We start from the raw sequence: 22,701 nt of genomic DNA, 5'->3' as shown, positions 1-22,701 counted from the left end.
CACATGCTGCTGCGGGATTCGCATATAAATCCGGACCCATTCCACTTCATCTGATGGGGTAGTTTTCTTTACTTTTTCAAGATATGCTGAATCAGTGTTTATGATAAACCCAGTTCACTGATTATATACAAAAGATTTGATCAGGGACTCAAAAACGTTTTGGGGTTTATGAGACGTCAATATTTACTCAATTCGGTTTAGTTGGTTCCCTTTGAACAACTTGACGTTGTAGTGTAATTTGTGTTTTTTTTGTTGCTTTCTACACGAACAGGCTAAAGTAGCGTCATGGGCGTTTAGACTTTCACTCGTTCAGCACGCCCCTCTCGCAGTAACGCACCACGTGCACTCGAATCTCTTTTGAAAACAACGACCGTTAATAATCCACAAGCTTCACGTTGTCCAAGTTCCAAGACTCAAATTGCTTATAAGTAATAGGTACAACTACAGGAATACAATGTTATTAGTAGTATTTATTTTATTTTCCCAAAATTAATAAAAATATCGCATAGCATAATAGTTCCACAAACGGGTAGCAGTATTTGGTATTATAATGTACTGTAAAATATGAATCTAGTCTCAAAGTATAGAAGTAATTATATGCATCTAATAACTCGAAAAAGAAAAAACAGAACACAATTCCAAACTAAGTTGTTTCAAATATTCATTTGGAATTCAAATTAAAAGGAAATCTCCACATAACTTGCAAAATAAAAGTCAACACAAAAATTTCAAAATGCTTGTTAGAAAATTGCAGACTTTCCTAAGATAGGTCTACCAAGATCATAACAGTTTGATCATTTTTAGTTATCATGATTTAAAATGTAAATTAATAGTGTTTGCATATTATTTGTTATGATTTAATTAGTTTGGTGGGTCAGAACATAATGATAATGAAAGGGAAAGATTGTGATCTTTTTTTAATCGAATTATTTACAATTGTGTTGAGAGACCAAAAACTAAACCTGTGAGCAAATTTCAACCACTCCCTGATACGTTTTGGGTTTTTTCTCCATTGGATTTTTTTAACCTTTTTAAACTTGTCAAAGGATGTTATTATTTCACATGAAAACTTTACAATAAATATTCCCTATTTTTATTATTAATAATAATAATATTTTGAAAAAAATTAAACGATTACAAATTTAGGGCAAATAGGATACATTTTGCATTAGTTTTAAACATGCTAAAAATAAGAATTTGAATTAAGTTTAGAGAATTTGTTTGATGTGTTTATGACACAATCTTACAAAGGATTACATTTTGAAACGATTCATTTTCTCATTCAAAAAGATTTTTTTTAAATCTAGAATTATCTAACAAAGGTTACATTTTTGTTGTTATTAACTAATTTTGAACTAATTTTTTACAGAAGTTCTTACAAAATGTTTGTTTCACTAATAACTTGACTTCAGATACAATTCGCCGAAGTTGAACATTATTCTTTTACATTTCTCCCGAAAAGTAACAAATACGTTTGCCAATGGGTTGCCTTCAAACAAAACTCTGACAATTACTTTCAAAGGAACTGTAAGGCAGGAACAAAATACAACTTTAGAAGCGAAAAAACCAAAGCTTTTATAACTTACGATGGAAGGAAAACAGTTAGTCCTAAAATAAAATAACTTTTGTTAGCTAAAACAGTTTTGGCTATAGAACCGAGCACAACAAACAAGCGAAAGTATAAACCATTATACATGAAAACACTGGGATGAAGTACGACAGTTTATCTCCGTCTTTGTCCAATCTGTGCACAGAAAACAATTGATATTTAACCAATTATTACACAGTGTGCCACCTGCTCCATATGATCCCACTTCTGCCACCATTTTCTGAAAACAAACTGTAGTACTGTAGTAACATCCTTTTCTAATGGCGGTTCATAAAACTGAATGATAATCTTTTGTTTGAAGACATAATAACAGTTCCTCTACAATTTTAAAATAATTATTGCTTTCATTCTGACTCCTTTACAATCCAATATCCTTCTTTAAATTTTCGAAGCTGCATTCTGGTGAAGCCTTCAACTGATCATGGTCAAACTAAAAATCTAAGCTGCCAATTTACATTCCAGTCACAGTCTCTGCTTTCAGTACCTACACATGTAGACTGCCTAGATTAAAAACAATTCCAACCCATTATATAAACTGCAACTACATGTAATCTGCCATCAGAATCCATCTGCTACATTTTTAACCAATCAGAGCAAGCATTACACATAAAACTTTTTGCCAATTTCAAGCAACCTGATTGAAGTTATTTTCACGCCACACGGTTCTACTTGTTGACACCCCAACAAAATTAAAAGACTTTTTCCAATTACTGCAGCTGAGCTTCATTTTATACAAGTACAGAATCTCTAAAACAAGGCACTTTTTCTACAGACTTGTACCCTCAATAACAAAATTGATTTCACCCCTCCACAACCAGTAGACATACAGGGTACCAGACTAAGGCCGTGTGTGAAACAGCGACTTCAGCTATAGTTACGGCTAGATCGCTTGTGTCTGCCTGCTTCCTATTCTTCAACACTGGCAGATATGCTGATCTAGCCATAGCTGTAGCCGGAGTCGCTGTTTCAGACACGGCCTTAGTTTCCTACAGCACAGGGAAGAAACAGGTCCTAAAAACTATTTGGCCGGAAATCTGTGTCTGTTATGCATAGTGCACAATCCTTTCATTCAAATGAAGATACACGCTAAGAAGTTCACATCATTTTTACCGATAATGCAGTACACACTACAGGCACATGGAGTTGTGCACGTTGCTTGATTGCAGGTGTTTTCGGCACACTATGCATTTCCCACAATGCATGTCGTACACACAGATTTTCAGCCATACTTAAGAAAATGTATAGAACCCTTTCCACAGATTATTTTTTGTCTAATTGTGGCCATAAACATGTTGAAAACACTTTTAACTAGTACTTTGAAGGGAAGCACAGAAATTTGTTTGTTTCCATTTATCATGGTTTAAAGTGAAAAGGCAACAAATTAAAAACACTGTTTAAAAAAACAGTCATTTTCCAATAATTGACCAAAATGGTTGCTGAAGTCCTTTGGTTTATTTTGCAATTCAGTCTCTCTCTCTCTCTCTGTTTGTTTGTTTGTATGTTTGTCTGTTTATGGTGCTGTGAGGGCCTGGACACGCTTGGTGTTGCAGTCACGGCACAGAATATGATCGTCCAATGGGAAGCAGCCACGCCCATCCGCTTCGGAAGACAATAGAGCGTAACAATCCTACAAGGGATAAGATCAAGATGTGAGGCATACAAAGTAATTGGGAATTTAGAGTGACATATATGTTGTCTGCCTTAAACTGTTAAAGAAGGAAGCCATATCGAACTTGAAATTGGGCAACTGTGCTCCAAAGACCCTAGCCTTGAGCGACCTCTCGATCTCTCCAATGGAGTTTTGTTCGAAAATTACATGTCCAGAAAATTTGTCAATGGTTGTGACCCAAAGTTTACAGTTAAACTCCATCAAACTATGGATGCTAAGTTGACTCGGTGGAGGGAGACTTACCTCACACTTGTAGCAGCCGACATGGAAGCTACGATCCAAGGCCACAATGCGGACTGTCTCCTCCTGGCCTGACTCGGGCATTATGGGCTGAAGGCAGACACTGCAGCGAGGGGCAAACTTCCTGCAATGCAAAAAAAACATGAAGACATAAAGTGAAGTTATAATACCCACACCATATACCAGACAAGTTCTCTTGGCACTATACTCCATGTAACTAGTCGTTCTTCGCCGACACAGCTAGCACAGATGTGGTTTTTGTCCTGTAAGCGAAGAACGGTGATTGCAAACTCAGAACGGGTGGTGCAGAAAATATTGTTTAAACATAGCAAAACATTCTGCTTAGCAAAAACAAGCAGGATACCACTTACAGATTGACATGGCATTTTGGCCGGTAACCTAATCCTGGTAAGCATATCAGTTCTTTGTTGTGCTTTGTTCCTTTATTTGCTTAAGAAGCTCCATGAAATTGGGCCCAAGTGAATTAGATTGATGATTATTCTTCAGAACATTATTACAAAGTGCCACTTAGTAATTTAGTGGTCATCACGCACTGAACTGAAGACTTACTTGTGGAAGTCCTCAATGCAGTGAATCTGGTTAGTTGCATCCACAGTGAACGGTATCCCGTCAAGGCTCTTTCCACACACTACACAGGTGAAGCAGTGTGGATGGTACGGCTTGCCAGTGGCTCTCAAGATCTAGGTGTAGTAGAAAGGGAGACGAAATATAAGAAAGGTTTCAAAATTTACAGATTCACACAGTACACGGATATGGATACGTTAACAATACGGTAAAATGATTATGCCATTTTATTTATTGCAGTTGTGTTTTTGCCGTAGATTACAAAACTCGGTTTTGGGTAAATTATTACAACACAACAAAAGTAATGCAACACTGCATAGGATGGAGAGACAGTCTGAGCACACTGATCAAAATGTCAAGCAGAAACCGGCTTTTCGCAAAGCCACCAATACTCACAAAAGAGATTTCTTACATGGCGTCAGCGCAAACCATACTTAGCAAAACCACATATTGTGTGCAAACTTACCCTTTCAGTGATAGGCTTGGAACAGGTGGAGCATTTTTCCAGCGAATCCTAAATAAGAAAATTTGGGAGAGATAAATGTTATCAAGCTTCGTTATGAAGTGTCACGGGCAAGTGGTTTAGAGCATAGAAGTTCTGGTGATTAAGTCATTGGAGTGTGGGTTCGAATCCCAGTCATGACACTTGTGTCCTTGAGCAAGATACTTTACTATAATTGCTTCTCTTCACCCAGAGGTATAAGCGGGTACCTGTGGGGGTACAGGTGTATGAAAAGTGTTTATAAAAAAGCCTTTGGAGCACCATGGCAGCTCAGGGGTGTATGCTAAGAAAGATTACAGGAATGTTATAGACCCTCTGACCATGTGGCACTAATAAATGCACTATATAAGAACTATTATTTGTATTTGCTTTCTCACCATGTAGCAGGTCTCACAGAAGGCTTTACCCTCCAGGGCAAAGAAGGGGTGTCCACGCAGTTTGGCGTGGCAGGTATCACAGGTGAAGCAGTCAATGTGGTACACCTGGTCCATAGCAGTGCAACCGCTGTTATCTCCAACAACCTTCTGACCACATCGGGCGCAGATTCCTGTAAAGTTTTACAAAATAACCTTGATCATTAAGCGCAACGTTACAATGGGGCAGCTTGCCGCACTGCAACTGAAACCATAACAGGCCTCGGACTTCGCTCTTGAAGGGGCCTGGCAATTGTCCTCTGGTAGAGGGCACTATATGAGGAAAATGTAAATTTCTATTGGAACTTTGCAAAGGGCACCAAAGCAAAAGCACAGAGCACCACTGCAATTGCTGTGGGTGCCGTGGGTTTGTTAGAGGCCTGGGTAGTACTCTAAAAATTTGAGTAGTAACCCTGGTAACAGGGACTAACACAACAGGAACTCTCCCTCAATCCTGGACTTACCAAAGAATTCTCCTTCATCCGGGGTCACCTCCATGTTCTGCATGAGTAAATTGGTCAGTGCGTCAATCTCAGCCTCCGTACCCGTCTTGGCAGGCGCCGAGATCGGCTGGTCTGTTGGCTTGGGTACGGTGGTCCCTGCATAGCTCCTCGGTAGGTCTGGTGGAATCGGCTTGTAGGCAGCCGTCGCAGCGCCCCCGTTCTGCTGGGGTGGCCGCTGCTGTTGATACGCAGGCTGCTTGTTGTAGCTTGGCTGGACATGGGGCTGCGGTGGAGGGCGCGGCTCGTTGTACTGTTGCATCGTCACGTGGCTTGGGGGTGGTGGCGGGGGCAGGGGTAGGTCAGAGTGGACCCCTCCACCGTGTAGAAGCTCAGGGGGTGGTGGGGGAAGAGGTGCATCTCCGGGGGAGACGGCTTGGGCAGGTGGGGGTGGGGGGAGGAAGTCTTCCGACTTGGGAAATGATACCTGAGTGTGCGACTGCACAGCTGAAGAAAAAGATAACATAAAAAATGTGAACATCTTCGAACGAACATTTTAATATACTTTTATTGGATGGAGTTATTTGGAGGCCATTCTGCGATGATTTGCAGCCATACTGTTATCATTTATGGGCCACACCACTATTTACCAGCCAAACTGTTAACATCAAAGCCGCCAAACGGATACTACTTCATGGTTTGAGTATTGGAGTTACTTGTTATTAAAAACCAAGAAAAACAGCCTCTGCAGAAAACATTCATTATACGAGTTGTACGTTACTAAAACAGGTGGAACCACTGTACAAACTGCTTGTGTGTTCTATTGAGAACAACTTCTGCAATAGTACAAACCTGACAGGGTATTTGTTTGTCCGTTTTGTTCACAAATAGAAAACAACTGTGGTACATAATTTTAAAGATGAAACCTGTGAAACATGATGTTAATGCTTAAGTAGACGCTGTTATTTAAATGCCCTGGGTTAAATGATTAATGTGCGAGACAGGTTCCGTGCAGGCAAAAAATGTTGAAGCGGGCTTACATGTTAAGAGTTACAAATGGATTAAATAAAGTCAATACAGATAGTTCCCACTTTGCGTCACACAGTGTTAAGACAGCCATCTCTTTGGGCAAATCAGTCATTTTTTTTTACACACAGCTATGTTTGTTTGCGTTAATATTGCGAGCGGCAAGCGAGAGTATGATCAATTTCCTTGCATGATTGGTCACAGAACCAGTAATTGATGACTGCGTAGAAACACTAGAGTGTGTGACGCAGCTCAAAGCCAAAAGCCAAGATGGCATCTAATGGGAACTATCAGTTGGTAAATGAGACAAAACTGTACAGTCACGTGTGAGACCAATGGTGTGGGTCAATCAGACAGAACTTTTGTGTAAACCACAAAAGTACGTATTGTAGATCCTTTTTCATGGTGTGGCCATCTAAGTCTAGCTCCCTGTATACACAGTGCCAGCCATAGTTCTAAACTGCATTTTCTACACAAGGACCAGACTATTTTCCTCTGAGTCTCAGTTTGGTTACACTGAGTTACACTGTATAAAACCAACATGGCTACACCATGGTTGAGGTCATGAACGAAAGGGCTACGCATAATCTGCTCCGAGCATGGCTATCCCCTGCCTCTAGTGGTGTGAATTATGCGCACAACTTAATTATGCTAACAACCTTTTGATTGCGGGTTCTGCGCACCTCTGTTACACAAATTGAATCAACCGCAGGACTAACTAAAAAAAAGCAGATATTGGTCTCTGATGTCAATTTCACACTTCCAGGGGTTATTGAGCGAGCCATTCTGTGGGGAACTGGCGCGGGCAGGGCGGGGAAGATCAAACACCCCTGGGAACGAGGTTGGCTCATGCCCGGAGCGGATAGGTGGTATCGTATAATAGGGAAAGAATTCAAGTGTTTAGGAACAACATCGGTATTTGGATTTCAAGAGTTCAGAGGTCTCTGAGAATTTACACAAAAGCCAATGAAGGGCCAGGTGGGAAGAGGGGAGAGTTAAGACCCCCACAACAATGTGAGAGACTGTTTGTGGGGGACATACATTGATACATTAACTTAGCGAGCATGTTGCTGAACAACTGAAACAGGGAAATGTTGGGTATAGAGTAGGGGTCTTTCCACTGAATGTATTTGTTTCAGACCAGTTTTCATAAAGCTTCTTAGTACCTCAGTACATGCTTTGTGTTTACATTTTATTCTTATACTTGGTTTGAAGTGCACTTTGTTGTAGGTAAAGAGGCCTTCGCCCAACATCACTGGAGCAGGGCTTGAATTTTACACTTGACTGAAGGCTCAAGGCCAGTGGTTTTAGTGTCAGTAAACTAATGACTGGCAAAGTCTGATGGTGTTGTGCTCTTTAATTGAGTAACAATCTCTCACTGTCTACAATCTTGATAGGAAACCCCCAAATTTTGACTTTTGAGTCTCAAATAAATACCATTCCATTTTGTTGAGTTATGACTTTAAATACCAACATTTGAGAAAGGGTTTTGCAAAAGACTATGCAAGTCTCTTATGTACTGGAACATTTTTGGCCCCCCAACAAATGCTTTATCATGTCAAGAAAAGCCAGTTTTTCCCACCTAATATTTGACTTGAAGCGTAAACAGCTTGCCAAGCTCTATGAAAAGTGGTTATTTGGTAGCAAAATGTCCTGAGACAAAAGTATGACATTATTGTGTGAGACCGGTGGTGAAAGAGGTGAAAGGGGGAAACGTGAAAAGAACGATCAACGAAAAGTGAGAAGCTTTAAAACCAGCTACCTGCTGTACTAAACTGCTGATGGCGCGGAGATGTTTTAGGAGGTGGCGCTGGTGGACCTGTTACAAAGGAAAATTATCAGCGGGAAAAAAAAGTAATAAAAAAATAATAATGAAATAAGCTAGAGTTTTTTATTTTAAAACAGCAAAAAAAAAACAGACTTGCGAGGACAGAGTAGAGTTTTTTGGAACACAACAGTGGTGGAAAAAACATGGTTGGTTAGGCCGACTACATAAGAATCAGGACATAGAAAAGAATCTGGGCTATACAAAGGAGTAAACCATATAGTGAGGGGGGGGGGAGAAAAATACTTCCAGAAAGTAATTGGGGAAATTCAGAAACAAGCCCACAATTATGAAAGGAAAAGTACTGAATGAAAGTACATAATGCGTAAAACTGAAAGCTGTTGATGGAGCAAAAACAAAGACTCCTTGTATGTATTGCGAAGCAGGCTGGCCAAGTCAGTTAGCTTTGAATATTTCTTGCTTTGTTGCATCAGCCATATTAGGGCAATGGCTGCCAGACAATTTGGACACAAGCCAGATAATGCAGTCGGCAAGTCAGGAAGCAAGTCAGAGTCGGCCGTAACTTGTTAAACCCACTAATAATATACAGTGTGTACAGCTGTTAAATATAGACTTTCTTCATAAGGGTCTAAAGTGAAGTGCTGTCTTTAAAAACAAAAAACACCAAAACAAATTTTGTGAACTGTGTAAAGTCAACGAAGTGACTATTTTCTATGTGACAACAATTCAAATACTTTTTAGAAAACGAAACTACATAGTAACATCAGGAGTAGAGTTTAAAAATCTAAATTTCTGGGGTGTTTTTTTTTTGGCCGAAAGTTTATTCCAGGCAAATGAACCCTTCTTTTACTGGAAAAGAGAATTTTGAAGAGAAAAAAAAAAAAACAGAGCAGTCAGAGCTGAACAATGAAACAACAACAACTTTCTAAACAAAAACAATGGGAGACTTTGGGACGCTAGGTGGCAGCAGACTTACCAGGTAAATGTCCATTGTTTACGTAGTTCTGAGCATGCGCTCATTACCGAGAACAATGGATTTTACCTGGGAAGTCTGCTGCCCCAAGCATCCCAAAAGTCTCCCATTGACACATATTTGTACATGGAATGTCACAGTTTTACTTTCCATCTCCCCCCTCTAATTTTCTAGGTAAAAATAAACAAGGCAAAGCAAAAAAGAAGAATCGCAATTTATGAAAAGATCAATACTTTCAAGGAATCATGCATTCATTGAATATCAAAGCAGTTAGCGGTCTTAGTTAACAGTTAATGAGCAAAGGAGAAATCTCATAGGCTTACATGACCAAAACATATAAGCCTTTTTGAGATATGGCGGACACAATGCTACAATACTATAAGGTTTGGGTAAATTTGTGTGTGTATACACCCAAACCAAACAGTACACTCCTATCCTGTCCGCCATACCTCATGGGGGACACAATGCTACAATACTATAAGGTTTGGGTAAATTTGTGTATGTATACACCCAAACCAAACAGTACACTCCTACATCACGTCCGCCCTACCTCAAAAAGGCCTATTACACATGATAAACTTTCATTTTCACTCATTCAAGTGAACAGTCGGAAAACAAAGCTGCTCTCATAATTCTCCAATGTATCACTCCGAAAGTTTTCCCGACAGTTTTCCAATGACCCTGTGAGGATCTTGCAATTTGTTAATCAATTTTTTTGCAAAAAAGAAAAACTGACAATCTCTTTATTTTAGTAAATAAATAAAAAGAAGAGTGGAGAGAGGGAAACAATGGATGTGGGGGCAACTTATTAGCACTCTGACTGTGAATCTGAGAAGTGGTTCCAAGACTTTCACTTGGTTTAAACTTTTCCTAGGAACTCTTCAAGAGTGAATAACAGCACCAGACCCCTTGCATAAAGACATAGTAAAATAATAGTGCACCATTTAATTTTTTTTTTTTTATTAATTCTAGTTTTCTTTTTGTTTGAGGAAGGGATTGAGAGACAGTGTGTTGAGATGAAAAGTTTGTAACCAACAGCTGGATGCGTTTAAAATGCAAAATCACATTATCTTTGATCGATAAAATGGTACTGACTACAGGTCCCAAGTTCATAAAGCTGCTTACAAAGCAGAAAATCCTGTTTAGCAAATTTCTCTGCTTTGAGCAAAATATCAATGGGGCACCAGAATTTTGGCTGGTAACCTATTTTTGCTTCTTAGCAAGATTTGTCTGCTTAGCAAGTTTGCGTGCTTACAGGCTTTATGAAATTGGATCCTGAATGGTGTGTATGCAAGAGGTCTACAGAGGTCGTTAATGCACTTTCTCGCGTCCAGGAGACTTTCTTACCTACTTTCGCTGGCGTCTGCCTGGTTGGTTTGGGTAGCGTTGGAGGGGGAGGGGCTACAGACATAACACCCACCGAAACGGTACAACAATGCAAAACATGAACACCAGCCAAATTTGCAAGAGACCACAGCAACAGCATACAATGATTCAATTGAGCATTACAGGATACCAGGCAAGTATGAGAAGAACAAATTTCGGAATGAATTGAGCGTTGAAGAGAGAGAGAGAGAAGAGAGTTCAGGAATTGGAGAAGGGAGAAAAAACAGGCATTAGTTTACCATCAAAATGCAACCAAGCTTCTAATACTGACCCATTGCACCGACATCACATGGGGCTTATGTCAGCCACATTCGCCATTTTGGAAGTCAAATTTGTACGCACAAATGATAGAAAGTGTGCAAGCGCTGCATCTAGAGTTTTTACCGAAAATGGCTTCCAATCGCAAGTTGTAGCAACTCTCTCAATACACAGGTCTGGTTGCTTCGTTAAAATGGACTCAACTTTTCTGCGGGTCATTGACTCCCAAAATGGCGCAACCAAGATAGTTGTGATGATGACGTCATCAGGGGCCAGTTTCATAAAGCATGTAAGCACAGAAAACTCTTGCTTAGCAAAAATAGGTTACCAGCCAAACTACCATCCATTTACCATTGCTGTGACTGGTACCCTCCTAATTTCTTACTTAGCAAAGCAATTTGCTAAGCAGAATTTTCTGCTAAACAGCTTCATGAAATTGGGCCAAGGTGAGTTGGGTCAACACATGTATTGAACATACTTTTACCATTCTGCAGCCATCTTTGTCAAGTTCCCTGTATACTTTCAACAGTAGGGAATATTGACATCACATGACAGAAGAGCACCAGACTATATTTTGGCCTTCGAGCCTCGCTTTGACTCCAATGCTTTTAATGGCAGATTTAAAGATGGCTGTATTAGGATAAGAGTCTATCTACACTATTCAAGCCACCGCAGGTTTCACAACTGGCATTTTGAAAACAAAGCACAATTTGTTAACATGAGATTTTCTTGGAATGAGATTTTTGTCTGTGAAATATGTATTAAATCTTATAAAATGTGTGATGGAAAAAAAACCTAAATGCACAGTACAAAGTATTTACTTTGTACATTTGTAAGTGTTCAATCATGTAGTTTTCACAATATGATTTTATTTATGCTGGACTTGATCAAATTTAAATAACTTAGGCATAAAAAGGCTTAAGCTCCAGGAAACTGGGTCCAGGGCATGGATTCCTCAGTGCTGCCGGACGCCAGAGTCCCAGCACACATCTGTCCCTCACGGTTGGTTACAGGGCAAAATTTCATAAGGCTGCTTATAAGCACAAAAAGTGGCTAAGCAAAATTTTGCTAACCAGAATAAGGTTACTAGCCAAAATAAGATGTCACATGTACCCTCTTAACTGCTACCTGCTTATTTTTGCTTAGCAGAAAATTTGTAAGCAGTATTTTTTTGCCGGAGCTCTTGGGTTCTGGAAATTAGCATGCTCTGGCATGCTGACTGTAGTCACACAGCAGGAAAAGACCAGTCAAATTAAACCCTGATATCTAGGGGCAAGTGGGCATCCCCAGTCATGGTATGACATTTACTGATGGACCGTCCTCGGTGCTCGGTGGTGGTTGAAGGTTTATTTTTATCTCGTCAGGAATTTAGGGCATGTAAAGATCAACGACATACAAATGGGGCAAGGATCTGGAGGAATGACAGAGTTTGTGGCGGGTATGAAGGTTTTGAACTGTCTTTCTCCTTGCTTGATAGGCTTGAAACCATCTTTAGTGTAAAGATGATTACTATAAAGGCCGGTTTATAGTCTGTCGCGCGATGGTCGCGCGACGGAAATCTTGCGCGCAATCCTAAGACTGAGGCTTAAAAAACGTGTCTTTTTATGATCGCGCGTCTAGATTTCCGACGCCCGACCATCGCGCGACCGACTATAACTCGGCCTTAGAGGGGCACCAAGGCAATGATTATGGGCATTGAGGCAATCGCTTCAGAGTTCATGGCAGGCTTGGAACCATCTTTCTCCATTCTTGACTTGATAGAAGGCATGCTAGAAAGGACGATGAGGTAGGGAGATGACCAGGTCATCATCTCCGCAGCTGCCTTATAGTCCAATAAATTCAAATCACTAGGTGAAAATAAATATTGGGCAAACAGAGGAAGCCTGGAACATCGCATCATCTTTCTTGTGAGGGCAAGGCAGATTTTCTTTGATAGGTACAGTACATGACATTAAGGTCACCTCAATGTCAATTTCCACTGCCAAACATTTCAAGGGGTGTGTTATAGCCGAGGAGTCAAGCACACTGGTCTCACATGTGTACTAATAGACAACCGAGGTGGCCCGATGGCAAGAGGCAGTTCGAGTGCGAAGTGCAAATTTATTTATTTAAATATTTTTGTCACCAAGTTCTAATCTTTATCCCAATGCAAAAAATACATCTGATGCCATGCAATTTCTGTTCTGTGTTTTACTGTATACATGCATTGTATATTATAAAATATACCGGAAAAGTAGGGTTTAGACTAGTCATGTTTCCACACTGACATAATAAATACACACCATAACCAATGTAATACACCCACCAACCATCTTACCCTAGTAATTAAATTGCATGACGACATCCAGGTTTTTTCCCCCACCCTCAAACGTTTCATATAATCAAATAAGGACTTGTAATGTCATTGCATATGTAGCAGACAAACTAACTGGATCGATGTTTGTAATTTTATTACTTCGTAGTTTGATTACAGTTCCATTTCGGAAGACGGAAGGCCAAGGCCAATGTCATGCTAAGAGCTTTGCATCGGTGTTTGTGATAATGTAGTGCCGCGGACTTAATTAACAATGTATGGAGAAAATCAAATTACAACTATGCATGTAAATCTTCTGGCCAAAAATTGTAACACAAACGGAAAGTCTAAAAAGAAAACTGAATGTTGTCAGATGAATGCTTTTACATCGAAAAATGCAACCAGGAAGACAAAACTAGTTTCAACGTAAATGTATTGATTGTCATGAACGATCTTTGTTACACTTTATACTGGTATTTTACCGGTATCAAAGCTTTTCTGTTAAGATTGATATGTATGCAAAGGCTACGATTAATTTTAGAAGACTTTTCATTTATGATGAATAACATTTTAAACCTTTACCATCCCAAAAAGCTTTAAAATTCACAGCCATGTTTTGCATAATTCTGTTGGATTGAATTAATAGACACTATTATTTGGTAATGGGTGTGTACGTATCTCAAAACGAAATGCCCAGAAGAAATAGTCCAAACTTTTTGATTGAACGGTTTTAAATAGAATTCGTACACAAATTATGTTGGTTATTTATTTGCTTACATCTGCTAAACCAGTAACGATTTGTTGATTGGTTTAATGTACGTAGGTTGTTGATGTGGGCTAAAGGTATGTGTAGTATATTTCATAGCTTCTCACCCATTGTAGGATTTCTTCAGATAACTCTCTGATGTGGATTAATGGCTCGCATATGGCAGCGCAATTTAAAATATTAATGTCAGAAAAGTAATGATCGTGTCTTCAAGTGAAAAGTATGTGTTGTAGACTGACAAAAAATGGCAGGAGTGTACAAAATATTTATGAGTACCGGCTTACCATTTAGTAGTACAGATCCTTCTTTGATCATGTCACTACTTTTTCATTTAACATACCGGTGTACTTACACGTACATGTCACATGTGTCACGATATGCTCACATCCAGTGTGTCATGGTATGTGCACGTCATGCGTGTCACAGTACTAGAACTGAACAAGTATGCACTTAGAAATGCAACGTACGTGTACGTGTACATCGTACCCAAATGGCAAATCTCCCGTGTGGGGATAGAAATGTGACGCTAGTGAGAAAGGGTCAACTACTTCGTTCGGTGTAAACTGTTGTAAGATATTGGAATAAACTCTTTCTGAAATTCAGTGAAATTTACAAACTCAAACAAACTTGCGTAATTTACCAATATCACGATTTGAATAATTGAACACTTTGTTCGCATTCCTATCATGCCTCATACTACACACAAAAAATGAAGAGAAGTTAAAAAATGGAAGTAACTAACATAGGGCACTGTCATTCACACTCAAGCCAAGCAAATTCAAAATGACAAGACCGGAAAACTATCCTCACCTCTGGAACTGTGGGGGCCTGGCGGGGGCAGAGAACTACCCCCATACCCACCAGCCTTGCCCTTGGGTTTGGGCGCAGTGACAGGGGCAAACTTCTTGGGCTGACTGGAGTAGAGGTTGGCTGATGAGATGGTCTGTGTGGTGTAAGGCTGAGGACTGGAAAGCTCCTGCCTGGCTTGGTCTAGGTTATCCAGCTCCTGCTGGAGACGATCCATGGTCGTCGTCATGTCTTCTATCGTGTCTGAGGAAAGAAACACAGAATTGAAAGCAAAGTGTTGTTTTAACAAATTAAAATGAAGCACAGGCCATCTAAAGGCCCGTTCATACTTGCTGTGTTTTCACTGTGTATGCAGCGCATTGACCAATTTAGCACGGTGCGCAGTACCTGTATGCAAATGGAAGCAAATTGCGTAGTAAATATTGCACTTCTGTGTCCGCTGAATTTTAACTGCGTACGCAGCGCACTGAGTGACCCATTTATCACAGTGCTCAGTGCGTAATTTATGGAAGCACAGTGCGTAGTTATATTGAGCTTCTGCATCCAAATAAAAACGGAAACAAAACTTAGGTCGTACTCACTAGTTTGATATATGAAGTCGGACAAATTGAAGTACTTTTCACATTGCCGGATGCGAAGGCTATTATGAGCCTCTGCAGTGCCAGTGAATTATCACAAGAACCTGATTACAAGATGAAAACCGTGCAAAAACAAAACAAAAAACGATGACCCTACAACTGTACCTTTGTGTCGTCAGAGTATAAAAATGCCAAAAATAGCCTGTTATTTCAAACCCAGTGCAATCTTTCTCGAAGGCAAAATGTACATATAGGCCAAGCCTATAAAAGTTAAAATATTTTACAAAAATCCATATGATGAAAGTACCATATGTTCACAGAATTCAAAACCAAGCAAGTATGTCATTAACATTACTCCATTGCCAAACAAGGAATAGCCTGTAAGTAAACAGTAAACACCCAGACTTGAGTTACATGATGTACCTTCAAAATGCACACAACCTATGATAAATAATATCATAATATGTCGGGACTGGATGGGGTTTGAGTGGGGGGGGGGGGGGGACTGATAATTTGTATACCTAGGGTTCACATTTGTGCACAGTATAGAAAAAATGAAATAGTGGACAGTGAGCAAAATTCTGCTGTTTAATTAGATGGAATGTTCAATACAACGGGGCAAAACTTTACTTTCTCAAGAAACAACGCACCAGAAGTGCAACCTAATTACAATGTGTTAAATTATATTTAAATTCTATCTGATGTACACTGTAGTGAGCCTACTTAATTATACATTAATTGCATATTTCAAAACAGTCTTAATTATGTGTACTTTACCGGGAACGCACACAAGGTACACTATAGCCAGAAACCAAACACAGTTTTTAACCACATTTCTATTAAGGTTTAGAAGGTTTTTCAGAGCTGGTATGAGCCTCCCCCAGGGATCTTTCTACAACCTCATTTCGGGAGAGGGCAAGGGAGTGGGTAAGAGGGTAAGGGAGGGGGTAAGAGGGTGGCGTGGGGGGGCTAGAGGGTACCCCCAATGTTATGCCACTACTCTTCAGGCCTTGAATTTTATTCTTGAAAGGGCACAACAATTTTCCTGTGGTAGCAGCGAAGCACTTCTATGGAGAAACCTTTAATTTGTATTTGAACTTTGCAAAGGGCACCACAACAAAAGCACAGGGCACCACAGCAATTGCTTTTGGTGTCGTGGGTTATTTTGAGGATCGACTCTCTTTAAAGATTCTGGACCTTCTGGTCTACATTACACTGTGAAGTGAACATGCATTCCTTCAGGTGCGCCTTCACACAGCCATGCAGTTCCTCCACACAATCCTTGCCACAACGGGTGTGTTACGCCATAGAGCTTACGCAAAGCCACAACTAATCCGGCACCTTTGACTTAATCACAATCTACAAAAATGCTATAGTTCAAGTAATCCCTGCTCTCTCAGCATCAGAGTCGAACGACTGTGTGAAAATTTACTGAATCAGCACTTCACACTTCACGCTTTCACATCAAGAAAACTATCATTGAGAAGGCCTTGAACTTCGCACTTGAAGGGGCATAGAAATTTCTTAAGGGGCACTTCTATGACAATTTGTACAGGAACTAGAAATGTAAGAACTTCACACACACACAAACCCAAAGCAAAAAGCAAAAGGGCACTTGTAGTGCATAGTTTAGGCTCGATTTAACCTGAAAATTCAGATTCAATTTTGGGAAATTTAGCTCGTTTTACAGATGCTAGAAACTAAATAAATAAGTTTTAAAAAATTATACATAAATTTTTCCATTCTACGTTCACTCCTCCAAATGAAAAAAAAAAATGTACACTACATTGTAAACTGATACAGATGCATACTGTACATCAATACACTATGAACATTAATGTCGCGGATTACTTTCTAAAGTGAACAATTCCTCTTACCTATTTTTTGTGTCCCCATTCTACAATTCCAGAAAGAAGATCAGAAATAAGTTCCTGCACCACCAGGAAACGGCGAAATGAGAATGTCAAATCCCTTTAGAAAAGTCCCTGAGCACAGGAGGCTGACTTTCAGTTTAGTAAGCTCAAATAAATTCCATTTCAGCTCAAATTCCTCTAGAGACGAATTTCAGCTCCGATTACTCTTGAACCACACCGAAGATGATTACAAAGTTTCAAGGAAAACAACATTCATGACACACTTAATTCACAAGAAAGAAGGAAAACCCATTGACTTTCTCAAATCTTGACGCCGAGTCCTCACTAAGGATGAAGTCAATTCCAAATTTGATCAAACTATCTGGCCTCGGTGGAAGATGATCCACTCAAGTCTGCCACCACAATCTCCGGACGGACGGCTACACCAAGTATTCCAGAAAGGAATGCATTCAAAGAAAAAAAAAACAGAGGAACTAAACCTCAGATGGTGAATAAAAAATCACCAGACACCCCCAAAAACTCAAATGGTCTTGTCCAAGTTCTTAACTTTAACATCTGTCTGAAATCTCCAGAGACATATTTTGCCAGGAAGTTTAATGACCTGAGCTGACCAATGGACAAGTCTTGATTGGTAATTAATGAACTTCTGTCATTTGTTTAAATACGCTTTTTGGACTATACCATTCTTTATGATAGGGATGTTTGCGATCGCCTCATTACTCACTGGTCAGACAGCTGAACTCTTCATAACTACACATGACATAGGAAGGGAATGCTGAAAATCCCAAAGCATAAATTTCTTCAATATGATACATCAGAACTTAAAGAGTTCACACTGTACACTACCACAAATAACATCAATATCGGAAGAAGTAACTTGATTCAGTTTCTCAAGTTGCAAGTTTGATCTCATTCTAGAAAAAAAACTGGGTATTTCCATCGATCTTTCAGTTTTAATTTTAGACAATGGTTTCTTACAAATGTAAAATACATGTATGATCATATTTATCCAGTTTCAGTTTTGTTTATAAATATTTGATGCCAACCCTGTTTTGTGGTTGCACAGCAGTTTGTACATTGAGCAAATTATTATTGTTCAGATAGGTAGGCCCCTATACCATCAGTAGAGACTGCTTTGACGTAGGGTGGTAGAGTTTCTGTTTCTTTTTTGTGTTCATTGTGGAAAAAAAAATTGCTTTGAAAATGTTTGAGGCTGTGCAAGTTAATAGTCCCGTATTGGATGGACTGTCGTTTGAGCGTTATCGCAGAATATAATCACTTGATGAAATCTGGCTTTCCACTCGGCTTCTCCTAGCCAGTGATAAGAATCTGAAATGGGATAGTCCAGATTTCACTGTAAACTGTAAACTGTACAGTATACAAAACCAAAGCAAACAAACAAACAAACAAACAAACCAAGGTATTATTGCACAGCAGTCACACACCTTTAACCAACACGTTTGATCCATACCAGAGAATTCTAAAAAAATTGCCACGATATTAATGAGCCCTTGGGCAAGCGTGGAGAGAGTTAACTCAGTGTGCTAATCCAATTAAGCCCTCATTCTCTTTCCTTCGTCCTTAGCGTTTTTATGCAGGACAAGACAAAAAACTTGATCCTTCCCCAGCGAGATGCCCTCCGGGTTCAAACAGCTGCAACATCAATGTCTTCACTCCCTCTGATGATTTACTTCATGGAGAGCTGTCTCCTACAATAAGTAAACTTGGAATCTTCTAACACCTGGGCCATGTACATGTATGTAAGCACAAAAACTTGCTAAGCAAAGGAAAATAATGCTTAGCAAAAACAGGCTACCAGACAACATTCCATTTAGTTTACATTGTTGTGACTGGTGACCCTCTAATTTATTGCTTGTACATGTAGCAAACAAATTTGTTAAGCAGTATTTTCTGCTAAACAGCTTTACGAAATTGAGCCCTGGCCATTAGCCCATTTCACACTACACTTTAATCAGGAGAATCTCTGTGTTTTAAGGAGAAATTTAATTTGGAGATTCTCTGGACTAAGTGGAGCGTTCACACTACACCTTTCCGGGCTAAACATTCTCTGGACTAATGAACAAAAAACTGGCTGAATCCAGTACAATTTAACCCTGCCTAGGACTAGGGTTAACCCATGGGTTAACCCACCAATCTCGGTGTTAGGTTGTGGAACTGAGTTAACTTTCTCTGGATTATTGTAGTGTGAAAGGAATCTGCGGGTCAGTTTTAATACATTTAGAAGACATTTTAATATGTATAATATTAGTGCTAACTTAAAAAAAAAAAAAAAAAAAACGGTGTTCATGGTACAAATTATGACAACCACTGGTAGACCGACTGTCTGCAAGTAATGCAATATGAGGAATAATCTAATAGAGAAGTATGTTCTCCCGATGCCTTCAGCTAAGCCGCTTGAAACTGGATGCCGCCTCTCTCTACCAAGCTGCTCGTCACTGTTTCCTGTAGGGATTCCTGGAGTGCGACCGGTCGGCGGGCGGCGGGGCGCACAATCGCAGAGAGAACACCACTCCACTTATCATGATGATTCAGGAGTGTGGTGACAGTGCAGTGAAGTGGATCAGTTTGATGACATTATAGACAATCTAGATTCTTCTGGTGGTCTCTTTTAGTGGGTGACGACACAAGAGAATACTGCAAGACATTATGACACATACATGTACTTGACTGACAAAACTGTACAAGATCCAATGTAACTTATACGTTTGTACCATTACAATTTGCATTCTGTGCATTCTCTGCAAATGAGTGCTTGAATGTACACATGAGGCTGTTAATCATCATGTCACGTTCCCAGTATAAACAATAACAATCATACATTGTAGGCCTACTGATTCTCATATGAAAATAGGGACCAGACTAATTTCCCTCACATACTCAGTTCGATTATTTGCAAGAAACATTACAAATGGCTACACCACCAACGAAAAATTTTGTTACATGTCGTGCACACATGCCCCACCCCACATACAGTGGCTCAAAGATCGTAATCTGGCTGAAACTTGTTCCATACATTGTATCACTAGTCGTCATTTCAGTAAGCAACTCTTTTCATGAAACAATCAAATCCGTGCAAATATTTTCACATATGCCTTGTACCACGACCATCTTTATGACAAGTAGGCTTTTGGATAAAATTTACTCAATTATTTTTCGGGGTCAAATAAAAGTATGATCCTACCTTTAATATAGAGCATAACGCGGATAGTGTTCAGCACTACAATGTAATTTAAAACCAAACACTTTGCACTTCCTTCCCTCATGTGTAATTCCTACTGGTTGCAAAGCTCCCAGTTTGCATTTATTTGCCCTCATTTTAGTCTCAAATGATTGAACTAACTCTCACTCTCAGGAAGCTATCATGACCTTAGGGTCACATGATGGAAGGATTCTGTTTCTTGAATTTCCTGTAATCGATCGACGACCATAAATTTATATTTACATAGAAATATAGATAACAATGAAATAAGGAAGACATTTGCGCTCAATTGACTTGTTTATTTATAAATGTTTGATACATGCAGTATACATGTATGCACCTTTGGTGATCACAACATGTCCATAGAAATTGAATGACCCAATTTTCTGATGGCTCCTGGCATTTTTTACTTTAAAACTGTAAGGCCCTTTCCCCACAATTTCAAGGAAATAAAAAAGAAAAAAATCCAGGGGGAAAGAAAATTGCCTTAAAGCCCTAAGACCCTTTCGGTACAGAAAAAAAAATTCACAGATTTACAAATAACTTACAGGGTTTACAGAAGGTAGCGGTGAAATTTGATTTCGAGACCTCAGATTTAGAACTTGAGGTCTCGAAATCAGCCATCTAAACACACACAACTTCGCGTGACAAGGGTTATTTTTCTTTCATTATTATCTCGCAACTTCGATGACCGATTGAGCTCAAATTTTCACAGGTTTGTTATTTTATGCATACATGTTGAGATACACCAACTGTGAAGGCTAGTTTTTGACAATTACCAATAGTGTCCACTGCCTTTAATAAAATACTGTTAGTGTTAGTGTTTAAAACTACAAGACCATGTTCCATCATAGGCTCTTTTTCAGCATAATAGGCCTACTAGGTCGTACCTGCAACTTTACTAAAATAATACAAGTGGATTGCTTCTACTCATCTATTCAGCGTAAAGCTTTAAAGTTATCACTTTAAAATAATTCTGCCACGATAATCAAAAATAACATTTGCTACTCAACAGAATCCCCACTATCCCTGAAACATTACATGGACACATGTAAACATGTCAATGGCATTGTCTGGCATCTGAAGGTCGACCATCACTTGTCAATGCCATTGTTATTTCATCATGTCCTAACCAGCTTCTTGAAATCAATATAAACCAAGGTTCCATTTGGCATCTTGATTAGACAGGCAAACAGTCTCACCTCCATGGTCTAATTGGACTACAACTCTAATTGGTTATTAAGTTTTATTTTGGAAAAGTTTCCGTATGGCGCCACCACTTTTTCATTCGATATGAAATAGTATAGTAATAGTATAATTTACCTCAATGAGATATCCCTTTTTGTAAAAATTTGAAAACATTTATCCAATACGTACTCAAATTTTGAAAGACTAAAAGATTTCAATGAGTGGGTCATGAAAATTGAACTTACATAGTTTTTACATTGTACCAGAAAACGACCATCGGGAGGATGGAGGAGGGTTACGATCATCGCAACTACCAGTACAGTAAAAACTTAGTTGCGACAACGTAACCGATCCTCCCGACGGCCGCCAGGCCGGAGGGTTACGAAGCTCCCTCAATGTGTGCAGGGCGAAATGGTTAAAAACATACAATTTCGACGGCTAGTCAGCAGATTTGCTCCATTTTTACCACTTTTGAAAATCATGACACAAATTCTAGGAACACGAACTTGATCCTCAATGTCTAATGAATCCTACAATAATCAATATCACTCAAAACACCATTGTTGAGGAAATAATTTGAAGACAAATGTAAGATAACAAATCTATCAACCCTTTAATTGATTGAAATGGCTCTGCAACAAGCGTGTCCTGTCAAAATGTCACCATGATCATGTCATTCACACACAGTAGAGTAAGACTTTTACACACAGCGTTTTCCAGTTTGACGAGTGACGACAAATCCCTTGAATCGTGTGTGACTTTCGAGAGTTTGATTTTACACTTACCGTGAACTACAGTCTTTACCAGTACGTCGTTAGGAAAAGATACCAAACTCAGCCCCAAACACTGTCCTGCCTGGATAGATTAAAATTATTGCATTCAATTCCCAGAAGTCAAGTGTAGATTATTAGCTGTCTTGATGCCGAAGTCGTGAACAGCAGCGCTGCTAAGAAAAGTGACTAGACGTACAAGAATGTTCGCTATGTGCGTGACAAGTCTAACAACTTTTTTTACACGACCTTTAGGGTTGGCCACAACCCCGACGTCGGAAACGAGAATACATGTATCATCGAGGCATGTTTACGGCG

The 22,701-nt window shown here is 39.5% G+C and overlaps 1 protein-coding gene across 6 annotated transcripts; it reads right to left on the bottom strand.

Annotated features, from left to right (window-relative positions):
* Window positions 1-450: 450 nt before the first annotated feature.
* Window positions 451-22,608, bottom strand: LOC117302132 (lipoma-preferred partner homolog). Of its 6 annotated transcripts, none has more exons than XM_033785934.1 (10): window positions 22,399-22,608; window positions 14,757-14,996; window positions 10,591-10,644; window positions 8,247-8,303; window positions 5,483-5,965; window positions 4,983-5,152; window positions 4,570-4,617; window positions 4,089-4,219; window positions 3,522-3,642; window positions 451-3,236 (listed from the first exon to the last, which is right to left on the bottom strand). In XM_033785934.1, the coding sequence occupies exons 2-10, from the start codon at window positions 14,980-14,982 to the stop codon at window positions 3,120-3,122; spliced, it is 1,407 nt and encodes a 468-aa protein (XP_033641825.1). In that variant the 5' UTR covers window positions 14,983-14,996; window positions 22,399-22,608; the 3' UTR covers window positions 451-3,119. The 6 variants fall into 6 exon arrangements, with proteins under 6 accessions (XP_033641825.1, XP_033641826.1, XP_033641824.1 ...); XM_033785935.1 differs by lacking the exon at window positions 22,399-22,608 and adding an exon at window positions 22,224-22,292; XM_033785933.1 differs by lacking the exon at window positions 22,399-22,608 and adding an exon at window positions 17,209-17,767.
* Window positions 22,609-22,701: the final 93 nt, after the last annotated feature.

Source organism: Asterias rubens, chromosome 18 (genome assembly GCF_902459465.1).
Source record: "Asterias rubens chromosome 18, eAstRub1.3, whole genome shotgun sequence".
Lineage (NCBI taxonomy): Eukaryota > Metazoa > Echinodermata > Asteroidea > Forcipulatida > Asteriidae > Asterias > Asterias rubens.
Note: the sequence above shows the minus strand (reverse complement) of the source record. Positions and strands in the feature narration are given on the sequence as shown.